Source organism: Lacerta agilis, chromosome 3 (assembly GCF_009819535.1).
Source record: "Lacerta agilis isolate rLacAgi1 chromosome 3, rLacAgi1.pri, whole genome shotgun sequence".
NCBI lineage: Eukaryota > Metazoa > Chordata > Lepidosauria > Squamata > Lacertidae > Lacerta > Lacerta agilis.
The window spans coordinates 76,418,369-76,430,586 of NC_046314.1; the positions used below are offsets into that span (position 1 = coordinate 76,418,369).

General features: G+C 37.8%; 1 protein-coding gene across 10 annotated transcripts in view; it reads right to left on the reverse strand.

The window, feature by feature from the left end:
* The window catches only part of CEP170 (centrosomal protein 170), a 76,608-nt gene that overhangs the window by 36,712 nt on the left and 27,678 nt on the right, over positions 1-12,218 (reverse strand). For 9 of the 10 annotated variants that reach the window (XM_033144365.1, XM_033144366.1, XM_033144362.1 and 6 more), the window contains exons 8-9: positions 10,067-10,537; positions 6,990-7,630 (exon numbers count right to left, since the gene is read on the reverse strand). In XM_033144365.1, coding sequence (XP_033000256.1) covers positions 6,990-7,630; positions 10,067-10,537 — 1,112 coding nt within the window. The remainder of the gene's footprint in view (positions 1-6,989; positions 7,631-10,066; positions 10,538-12,218) is intronic. The other variant, XM_033144367.1, reaches the window with a different exon arrangement.

Below are 12,218 nucleotides of genomic sequence, written 5' to 3' on the forward strand. Positions count from 1 at the left end.
TTAGCTAGGGATCATGGGAGTTGTAGGCCAAAACACCTGGAGGGTCGCAGTTTGGGGGTGCCTGGGGTAGTGCATGCAAGAAGGAGAGGAAGGTGAAATTCCATTTTGTGAACTGAGAAGGCCATATTATGAGTCCTAGTACTTCTGGCATTCTCTGGTGATGGCACAACATAAAGGGCCTCCCTGACAGATTGAGTCTTCGGCAGAAAAGTAGAGGGAGAAGCACTCTTTCATGATGATGCTAAAAATTAAAATGCATGGGATATATACTACTCAACCTTTTCACACAAATGTTTGACAAACCTGCAGTAACAATGAAAATGTTACTTTCAATCTGTTTTGCCTCTGAAAAAATCAGCACATCAACATGTCTAAATATAATAAGAAGGAAAATTAACACTGTGGTGTGCGCTTCCAATAGCTGCTTAAGCCAGTACAAAGAGCTTGGGTATCCCAGTGGATTTTCTTTTTATGGTTGTGCAACAGTGTTTTACTTTCTTGACAGCCAACTTCCTACCTCTTCTTCCATTTTACCGCAACGATAGTGCTCTGCTCAACTGGAGCAGAGCACTTTTCCCGACCCGTTCACAGAGCGAACCACGCCAGAAGTCAGAGAAAAACAAATTTACCGGTATATTCCTGCCCTTGGATTCATGAAACTTGTTACATTTGGATCCTGGCCACCATTTTAAAGTGATATTTAACATACTGAAATAAATTATTTGTCTACAGACAAGTGACATTAAACATTTAAGAAAAAGCAAAAGGGTACATGCTATTGAAGACTATTTTGGGAAAGATTCCTGAATATGTTAAAAGTGAACACAAATTATCTACTCTCTGTTTTTGTAATAAGTATAAGTATAGTCTATTGCTACCTGCCTTGGGACCTTATGGTGAGGCAGGCAAGAAATCTTATACATACATACATACATACATACATACAGACTACAGTGCCCTGAGCAAACAATCTTCTTTTATTCCAGTCAGCTTCACTGAAGATCAATTTGAAAAATTCACACATTTAAACATTTGGAAGTTGCATGAATTATTTTCTCTAATGTACACTTTCTGCATTATAAAGTTATACATCTATGGGTATATAGTTGTCAGAAAAGATCCAGGTAAGAACACCTTGCTTACTGTGATCTGCTCCCAAGAAACTACACCAAAAGTCAAAAAGCCAAAGTGTGATTTAGACTTCAGTTTCAAAATATGTTCGCCATGTGACACAGGGGCAGGTATACTTGTTCATGCAAAAGTGGCCACTGTTATTTAAAAAAAAAAAAAAAGTCAAAAATTCTACTTTGTGTAGCCCTCTTTGAGCATGCCCAAAGTAGCTCCTTAAATTGCAGATTAAGTTTTCTTTTCGTTGTCTGGCAAAAGTAGTGGTAGTAAACTAGACTGAAACAAACCAAAACAATCAATTGCTCAGGCCACAACCCTACACACACTTACTTGGAAGTTATATTATTGAAATATAATATAATTCTGATATAAATTTAAGATTGGGGTATCACTAATTCAAGTAGTTTGATATAGATCAAATTGCCTCAGGACTCTCAATTTAGCAAGCCTTTAGAAAATATGAAATTTCAACACTCACCTTCAGAACCTGCACGAGCCTTAGCATTGTAAACAAATGCACAACAGTGATGATGCAGCATTCCTAACACTATTTCAAGAATTCCAACAGGTCTTCTAACCCCCAAACCTATAAATCATTGCAAATAGTCTGCTCTGTTCTTCCACCACCGGTCATTCATCCTCTGTTGCTCATCATTACTCTTTCTTGCCTCCACTGCAGCAATATTATTGTGCTATGGCATTTGAAAGTGTGCCACATAAGTCCTATTGTGAACAGGAGGTAATGGTATCTGTTGGTGTGACTCACATATGTGTTGCTGCCTTTTAAGCCTTCTGGGGGGAAATTTGCTCCCTTCTGTTTATTTTTGTAGTTCATGCCTCAGTGTTCTCCTGGGCATGCCTGATTATCTGCTTTGAGTGTGGGTGGTCTGGTTTTGGCTCCAACCTAGTTACTACAACTTAGTATCAGAAGGGGTGATACATAACATCTAGATCTTTTTATATTGTTTTAATTCAATTAGTGTTTAATTACCTTTTAATGAATATCCTTCCTATGCTTTAGCATTTTCTATTTTATCTGTGTCATTGTATTTTTATCTCACTTTGCAAAAATAGGTGGGGTACTAATAAATACAACAATAACAAAACCTAGAAGCCAGTTTGGGAAGGCAAATGGCTGCACTACTGTAAGACTAGAGAATTTTAAAAGTTTAAAAATGTTAAGTTTTATTGTGGATTACTTCCTTTCTGTGACCAATGCAAGAATAAGCCCATGCACCTAGGGTTGCCACATGGAAAATGGAGCAAGCTTGTTTTCTCCCACTCTAGAAACTAGAACCAATGGATTCAATTTACAGGAAAGAAGATTTCAACGAAACATAAGGAAGAACTTTCTGACAATAAGCAGCTATCCTATTTTTAAAAGACATCTGAAGGCAGCCCTGTTTAGGGAAGTTTTTAATATTTTAATGCTGTATTGTTTTTAACACTTGATTGGGAGCTGCTCAGATTGGCTGGGGAAACTCAGCCGGATGGGTGGGGTATAAATAAAATAATAATAATAATAATAATAATAATAATAATAATAATAATAATAATATTGGAAGGGCTCCCTCAGGTGGTTGTGGTTTCTTTTTCCTTGGAGGTTTTTAAGCAGAGGTTGGATGGACATCTGTCATGTATGCTTAAGTTGAGGTTCCTGCATTGAAGGGAGTTGGGCTAGATCAGTGTTTTTCAACCTTTTTTGGGCAAAGGCACACTTGTTTCATGAAAAAAATCACGAGGCACACCACCATTAGAAAATGTTAAAAAAATTAACTCTGTGCCTATATTGACTATACATAAAGTAATTTACCCACGGCACACCAGGCAACATCTCGCGGCACACTAGTGTGCCGTGGAACAGTGGCTGAAAAACACTGGGCTAGATGAACCTCAGGATCCCTTCCAACTCTACAATTCTATGATTTCATGATCTGGTGGCCTGCCACCACATTGTGCAATCCTCTTCTAGTTTTGTTTGAGAGTAGGTCACACTCCTAAAAACACATCAAACTAATAAGTTATTTGGAGGGACCACAGCATGTACTTATGTTCTGTGAAGCAGGTGATAATGCCAAGGAAAGTGATCTAGAACTGCAGGATGAATTTAGGGTGCAAACCAGAAAAGTGCAGCAAGGTCTGTGTTCTTTCAACCAGAAATCTCTCTCCAGCCCACACAGTTTTCTTCACCTGTCATAAGCACAACTAGACAAACCGATAGGAATCTGGTAAGTGAAACTTGTAGGGAGACTGTAAAACACAGCTGAATCTAGGCTTTCAGCTTGCCACTCTCATACTTGCTTAAGACAGGCAATAACTGCCCCCAGGCAAGCAGCCAAGTGGAAACTGCACTTGCTTTTCTTTCCATCAGCAGAGCAGTTTTCTGCTGCAAAGGCAAATGCTGCACTCATATCCCTCTAATTCTTCTGCTCTCTTGATGCTGAATAGAGAAAAGAAAGGGAGAGCCACAAATACATCCTGCAGCATTACGCTTAGTTTTCTTATCTGGGGAAAGGCAACAGCACAGTGCCTGCATGCACCTCCTCACTGTTGGCATTAAAGACAACACAAAGAGAGTATAATGTTGTGTTGCTGCAGTTGGAGAAAAACATTGACTAAGTACCAACCACCAGTGGGAACTCTCTACTGTATTGTTCAACTCTTCGATTTCTGTCACCCACATGTAAACTGATTGGGTTCAGAAGTAGAATACAGATGGTATCCTCATCATCTTAAAAGGTATATTTTAACTTTAAATATTAATAAAGCAACACTGGTTTTTCTTTTAAAAAATCTCAATGAGCTCTTAAACCAATCAGGTATAAACATCTCTACCCCATATTTTGTTTAAAATCATTTCAAAAGTATTTCTGGGAAAATCAGAAAATCAGTCACATACTATGTTAAGGGGATGGATGATCACTTCTGTTTCAGATAGCAAATTATAATAGTTGCTTGTTACTTTCCCTTTTCACTGAGGACACAAAACACATACTTCATATCGACTGAGAACTGCAAAGTACACACTTTCAACATGCCACATTTTGTTATTGTTAAAATAATCTATTATGATGATTTTATGTCAAAGGTGAATTCCCAGTGTATTTCTCCTACGTAATAAACTCCTCAATTGAATGAAAATTACTGGGACTTTAGAAGTGCACCTGACCCCACAATCTTGGGGCAGCAACTTGCTTTACGTTTTGTTGTTTGGTTCAAATACAATGCACATTTCATTTATATATCGGTACCAGCTGAGAATGGTGCATTCATTATTCACAATGTTGTGTACTGAACTAGCTTGAAAAGAATTGGGCTCCAACTTTATATGAAATTGTATCACAAACAGCAGAAATTTAAAATGCATATGCAACATTCTCTTGACCTTTGACATGCTATTTATTAATTATCTCAACTTTTATGCTGCCTTCTCATATAAATATATCAAAAGCAATGAGAAATCATTAAAAACCACAAATTCATACATTTTACATAAAATAGCCAGAATACATAAATCTTTCAATGCAACATAATCATCTGAACCAATGTTTCACAGCAAGTGAAATATTCCTCTTGTATTTCCTGTTATCTGCAGCAGTAAGAATTTATTCAGTTTCTCCAAGAGTGAATAATGGATATTTTATTTGGCATGATTCATTCCTGAAGCAACTGGTTCAAGTTTTGATCCAAAATAGGATACTGATGTGTTGAGTAATTTTAAAACAAAACATCTAGAGATCAAACAATGTTCCTTTTCTATGAAACTAAAAAAGAAGTCCGTTTTCCTAGTCCTAAATCTATTCACTTTGAAAATGAACGTAACATGGAAGTTTGAGTGCAATTTCTAAAATGTAAAGTTAAGTAAACTGAACTACTGAATTAAAAAGATACAGAAAAATCTACAATTTAAAAACAATAAAATAAATTGAATGCTTATTTAAAAGATATTTGCCATCTGAAATTTCAGTTAGATTATGCATCTCTTAAATTAAGTAACCTGGTTTAAAAAGGAAATGTGAATCAAATGTCAACATTTTAATAACAACATTTTAACTATAGCTAAATTTGCCTGTCATGCCAAGCCGTAGTTTAGCACAACATGCATGAACTGGAAGAAGCCTAAGCAAGCCTTAGGCTCATGTGCCCCCCTCTCCTCCTACCATGTGGCTGGGAGCAGGAGTTCAGAAGCTTTTGCTATTAATTAGCCGTCAAACTATTATTTACAACACCCATTACTGGCCCTGATCCACATCTTCCATGCTGTTGCATGACTGGAATATGTCATTAACTGTGCTGATGCCTCTTGCCTGCCTAGATGAAGGCTAAAGAGAGTATATGGAAAGGCGAGTGAAGAAACTTTTGACTTTTGCATGGCTGTGATTTAGTCCACTATACATGATGCTGAAAAACAACAACACTGCTATGACTAATAAGTTCCAACCCTGTCTTCCAAATGTTCAAGGCTCTTAGGCTTCTGGTAAATGATCCTGCTTAGTATCCTTACTATGTTCATAGAAAGCTAAACAGAAATCCTCCACCATTTCTCCCCTAAGCAGATATACGGAAAGGACAAGGACCAGAAGGTTTGGTTTATGCTTTGGGGGCTAAGATAAAGTCTACTGAATTGTAAGCCAACTCAATAAACAAGTTTAGAATGTAAGAATGTAGGAACATAAGAAGCGCCTGCTAGATCAGGCCAATGGCCCATCTAGTCTAGCATACTGTTCTTACATTGTCCAACCAGATGCCCATAGGAGGCATGCAAACAGGAGCTAAGCTCAACCACTCTCTGCCCACCTTTAATTTTCAGCAACAGGTATTCAGAGGCTTACTGCCTCTGACAGTGGAGGTGGAACATGTCTACTAAGAATTAAGTCCTATTAGGATTAGAATTACAGTCTAAATGGTTATAGCAATTATATCATGCATGTTTAGGAAACTAACCATCTCATTTTCTCATGAAATTATTTTTTATATATTCCTTGGGTTGCATCCAAATTTGGGAACCATGGGGATCTGCTTTCGCTAAAGGAAGGGGATGATTATTTTTTTTGCCACTTCCTTCTTATCCTTGCATCCCCCTGTAACTCTACTGTGGGTGGTCAGGGACCCTCTGGAGCAGCACAAGTGGTGACCCTGCCAATGGGCTGCAGAAGGTCAATATGGCCAGCACTCACAGCACTAGTAGTCTCTTGTACTGTTGTTCATTGTGTATGTGAGGTCATCCATTGCTATCAAAAGGAAAGCTAGTCCAGTAAAGTTGCCAGGGAAAGAAAATAACACCAGGAGAGAAACTTCTGGGGGATGGCAGACTTCCTAACTCTGCTTTAAATGGATATACTTGACCAAGTTATTAAGGTTCTTTTTTAAAGGGCGAGAGAAGAATCTTGCTAAATATTAGTGCTGAACTTCAATAGTTGCTTAAAAGTTTGTTTTATTACAAACTTCATACAAGACAGGTGGAATATCGGGCAACATAATTCTTGCTTCATTCTTTTCACTGTATAGCAGTCAACATGGTTGGAAAATAGAAAAATCTGTTTAACACATAGTTCGTATGTACTCAAGAAATTCAAAATACCCTATTGCTGCCTAGTACATAGCTTGCAATGAGGGATAAAATACTAAGAGTTCAAAATGTGGCTTTAAAAATAATGTATTTTTAAAAACAGCCTTATTTATTAGAACAGGCACCCCCAACCTGCGACCAGTGATCAGGGACGATAGGAATTGTAGTCCAAAACATCTGGAGGGCCGAAGATTGGGGGTGCCTGTATTAGAATAATTGTAGTTACTAGGGCCCCATCATAAACACCATGGATTGGGGTTTTAACAATGGCACTCTTATTTAAATTGCTTACCTTGTCAATCATCTTGCGAGCTTCTACTTCCTCAGCATTGGGATTTTCCAGTTCAATAGTGTAAGTACCTTTATCACTTTGGTCATCCTCCTCCTTTTCAACAGCCACCGAAACAACCTCGCTTTTAATCTTTTTCTCCATGTCCTCAGTTGCACTTGGTCTATTCCCAAGACTTCCAGAACTTCTCAGTAAAGCAGTTTGTAAGAAAGGTAGTGCAGCAGAAGGCTCTTCTGACTTTTGCTTCAGAAGTTTTGCATGTACTGCTGCTCTTTGTTGGGCGGAACTATTCTGTGAAGGTGGTAAACTGCCTTTGGAGTCACCTGATGCAGGTCTCACTTTTTCAGTTCTTGTAGGGGGTGCCGGAGAAGATGTTTCAGGGCACAGAACTCCCACGTTTTGAGAAAAGGAATAAGATCTCCTCTTCCGGGAATGGCCTTCATCAAAAAACTCGATCATAAAAGCAGTCTGACTAACAGTTGGCTGGTCTGAATGTTTCTCTGTGTCCTGGGATTTTGTATACAATTTTTTCTGCTCTGCATAATGATGCCTTAACTGTTCTTCAAGTGCTGCCCGTCTACTGTAATGCCTGTGTGCTCCGGCATTTTCTGAATCGCTCTGTGTCCCATCGTCATGTTTGTTTCCTGCAAAGACAAAACAAAACATAGAAATCTAGCTCTACATGAGCAGCAGTAATGCGGAAAGAACCTCCAAAAGTTAAGTGAATACAGAGACAATATTTGCTTTTCTGTTAGAAGCTCAACTGTCTGTTAGTAACAAGCTCTGCAAGCTTCCCATAGCAACAACAGACACATTCAGACTTGCCATGCACAATGGAGTCTTTTGCCAGCTAATCAGTGAGGGAGATGCATTTGAATTGTCTTATTCAGAAAGCAGTCAGTTCCCAATCATGCTCGATGATGAAATGTGAATGTGCTACAACAGCTATACCAAAATTAGCAGATCAGTATGCCTTCTAAACTGTATTAGTACCTAGCTACAAATAACTCATGAGCTGGAAAACAAACCTTTGCTTCTAAACATATTCCATGAAGGGTAGAAAGTAAAACAGGAGGTAACAACTGTACAGTTGCCACTATCAGTGGAAAGCTTTTGGCAAAAGCTTAGGTTTGGAACATTAGAGTTGTTTTCCCAGAATAATTTTCCAGTTAGTTATCAGTGTGGTTTCCGGAATACAATTCTTTATTAGCAGCAATAAACAGTTATGGGTTTTCCCCATATAACAAATGGAGACGGAGCAAAATAGGGCAGTTTTAGACTTTTAAAAGAACCCTTTTGTGACTGTAGCGCTGTACCCACTTATCTGGGAGTAAGCCCCTTTCAACTTAATGGGGCTTAATTCTAAGGAAACATATTTAGGATTGTGAGATGCCTAGAGAAAAAGTTCTAGTTGAACACTGAATATTTGAAAGTAAAGGAAGTATGAAGGTATACAAAATCAAACATTGTAAGAAAATATATATTTAAAGAGATTAACAAGGTCTTACTATAGTTATACAAACAACAGAATGTCTCAAGGTATGTCCACATAATTTCTGGTCTGTGCAGTCCTGCACCAATTCCCGCCCCTGCTGGGCTACCTCAGCACACCTAAGGCATACTTGGCATTTGGCTATTTCACAGCCTTCATTCATAACCATTCCTAGCCAGAAAACACAAGCCCTTTGTAGCCTGCTTTTGACCAAGAACTGTTGTGCCAGGTTTGATCTGCTGCAAGCAGTCATTACACAGCCTTTTGTCCATGCAATTAGTTATCTGGAAGCTCATGCTAGAGATGGTTGAAAATGGCTGTGGACTGCACTGCTAATCTTCAATATAGTTAACTAGTGCAATATATTTGTGAGTATAGCAATTACAAACTGAGAAAATCAAAAAGCCCGGAATTGTAGTTAGATACAAAGATGCTCAATTTACAAAGTATGATAAGAAGGTAGTCCATCTTCAGAACAATGCAATCTTCCTGGGATATAGGCTCTTCAACCTGCTGTTCTAAATTTATATTTAGTAGTAGAATAAATGCTGATTATGGAAATTACACTAAAATTGGCTTGAGAATTCATTAAAGCATGCTAATGATATCTTATGCAAATTTTCCTCCTAAAGAGCAACCTTCTTTTAATGCATAATATGCAGAATTACTTACAGGATACCATTTAAAGTTTCGAGTTAATTAGTTACAGTTCTGGAAGAATTTTCAAATAAGAGTTCTAACAGCATTCTATTTTACACTGAGTGTGCCAGAGTAAGTTCCTTAATAGAAGAAATAAAAACACATTTCAGCTGAAATAATTTGAAATATATACTGGTACTTATTTTTGAATAATACTATGTATTACCATTACAGACTAAATATCACTCATAAGATCAGACAAAACATCTTGAGAGATTTGTATGAAGTATAATAATATAACTGCCAGTCAGTAGGAAGACGTGGGTGAGCAATCAAGTGAAATAATGTTTTAAAAATATGAGTTGTAAAGGACTTTGATTTAGTAAGGGTAATCTGAAAGGCAAACCAAAGGAAAGTTTTTCAGTCAAACTTAAATCACTGAGCTGATAAAAAGGAATCAGAAAATTAGAAAACAATTTAAACCTGTTAAAATTATTAAGTTGAAGACTATGACCTATATTCACCAGCTTTATAAAGCTTGATGAAATGTTCATCTCCATTTGTCTTATGTCTGCCCAAAACTCATTTTAAGTAGCTTGATTCCCCCACTTCAACTGTTCACCACTTATTGAACATTAAACTTTATTGAAAAGTGATGCATGAACATGGATGCATTTTTAATCTTTTGTAAATACAATATTAGCAAGTTTGCTTTGGTATTTGTGTTTTGTAAATGTAACAATGCTATAACATCACAAGCTTGGAATAAAAAGGTGCGATTTTGGGGGGATCCTGGCAGAATTGGTTGTCACTTGATGCTTTGTCTAAAACATTCTGGTCTGTAAGAATTCTAACAGAGTGTAGTAAATGTGTACAGTTCCAGTTAGCATACTTACTGCTGAATATTCAAGACAAAGGAAATAAATACAGCTGAAATTATTTGTTTTACCTTTCAGTCTCTTCAAGTAGACTGGAACATCACTCTTAATACTTTTTGAATCTTCCTCTGTTGATTCCCAGATCATTGTTGGGGGATTGTTTTGTGCTAACCAGTTTGCCACTTTGCTCTCCGGTGCCATCATCACAGTTTGAAGCCCAGGAAGATCCTGGGCACCAGAAGGAGAAGGCTTCTTAGATTTGTGGCGCTGATCTGGAGTGAATTTTGTAACATGATCTTTGATGGTTACTTTTCCTGGGGTGCTGTCATCAAATTCAATAGTAAATGAAGCATGCCCTGCCCCTGCTATGTGTGTGTCTTTTGTTGGGATCTCATGAATAGTACCCTCAGGTATTTGGGAATGTTGATGGAATTCCTTTGTAGGGATTTCAAAATAACTTGGCTCCCTACAGAAAGGATAAGTTTCTTCTTCACTTGCAGCTGCAGATTGCTCCTCAGCTTGCTTGCCATCTGTGCTGCATCCTATTAAGAAAAACAAAGAAATTGAAATTCTCCAATATTGCAAAAGCCGAGGCTTCAAGGAATTTCAGAGTTCACATAAAAGCCAGGAGACAATTCTTGGGAAGGACATAAGAAGAGCCCTGCCAGATCTGATCAAAAGCCTATTTAGTCCATCATCCTGCCTCCCAGTTGCCTGTGGGAAGCCCACGAGCAATGCAGAAAGACTGAAAAAGATAGCTCCAGAATTGCAAGTCTTCTCCGTTGATAGTTCCATATTGAAGACAGGCATGAAAGTACACACAAAAAAGCTCACTAAGAATGTCAAAGACAAGTTCATGGGTATCAAAAGATTACATAATTGAATAGAGCCATGGGGAGGGGTATCTTTGTCTTCTTCATTTGCATGAAGTCCTGAGGAGTAAATATGAACTTGATATTCAGATTTTAATATATCCCTGCCAATGGAAGCAAATAAGATGGATTGCAGTGACTCAAGACACTTCTGAAAATCCAATGCCGAAAGTACAGTGCGGGAAAGGAAGATAAAATTAAAATGGAATGTAACGTCTATAAGCAGTAAGAAACATGCAGAAGTTTGTAAGTATCTTGCTATTTGATGGATAAAGAAGCAGGAGAAGAAAGGAACAATGTACATTCTGAATAAATGCTAAATCCAAGCTTTTGTGGAGCTGCTAGCAAAACATTATGCGTTCAGCACAATAAGCTTGCTTGCCAAGTATTACAGATTTGAATGCACCACAAGCAACTGCTGCTGATGTGAATACTGGTAAGTCGATTCCAATGGCTGAATGGAGCAATATCATTTATTTTTCAAGAAACACATAAAGTAACAAAACAGATAACTTTAAAACACTAGCACATTTTAAAGAAGTCTACTAACATATTTACTGTGTGGATGAAAATGGTACAATGTCATGCAAAATGCATTTTAAAATGGGCAGCACAGCAAACAGAATATTCACAATGATTTTCAGGAGTCATGTCATTTAATTTTCTATCGTTTCTCTAGAAAGAAGAAGCTAAAAAGCTGGGGCGGGGGGCTGGCTGTGTTTCATGTTGAAGTGTTAATGAATTCCAGCGCAACATACAGCTGAAGACATTGGGGAATGAATGTTATTGGCAAGGGATCAGAGAACTGGTACACAGTATCCTGTGATCTTCAGCCTCAGCAGAAAAGCATCCAATGAAGGTTACTTTGTTTTACCACAGTGTTAAAATTTAAAATGCTTGTCCAATTCTTAAAGATTATTCCAATTAAGATTTGCAGTTTTATGCAACATCTCCTGCCAAGACTAAAAAAGAACTAGGAAAATTGCTCTGGAATGCACATTTTTGCTCCACTTTCTGTGTGAAAAGATAGGTTTTTAAATTACTTTTAAACTGTCTGACTATCTTTTCTATGGTAATTACCTTGGTAGAAACTGGTAAAGAGATTTCCTCCACCTCTCTTGCAATTAAGACCTATAATACATCCACTTAATTAAGCAACAAAAATTGCTCACACAAGAACGAAATATATTGGCCCAGATCAAAAAGTGCTCATGTGCACCTTCTCATGCTGCAAGGTGCCTCCCACTGATTTCTCCCTCCTGCTTCAGCCCGCGTTTCCATATCCCATATTATTCTGGAGGGTACTATAACCTTCAGGAGAAGCTTTACAGGGGAGTTGGGTGGAGAATGG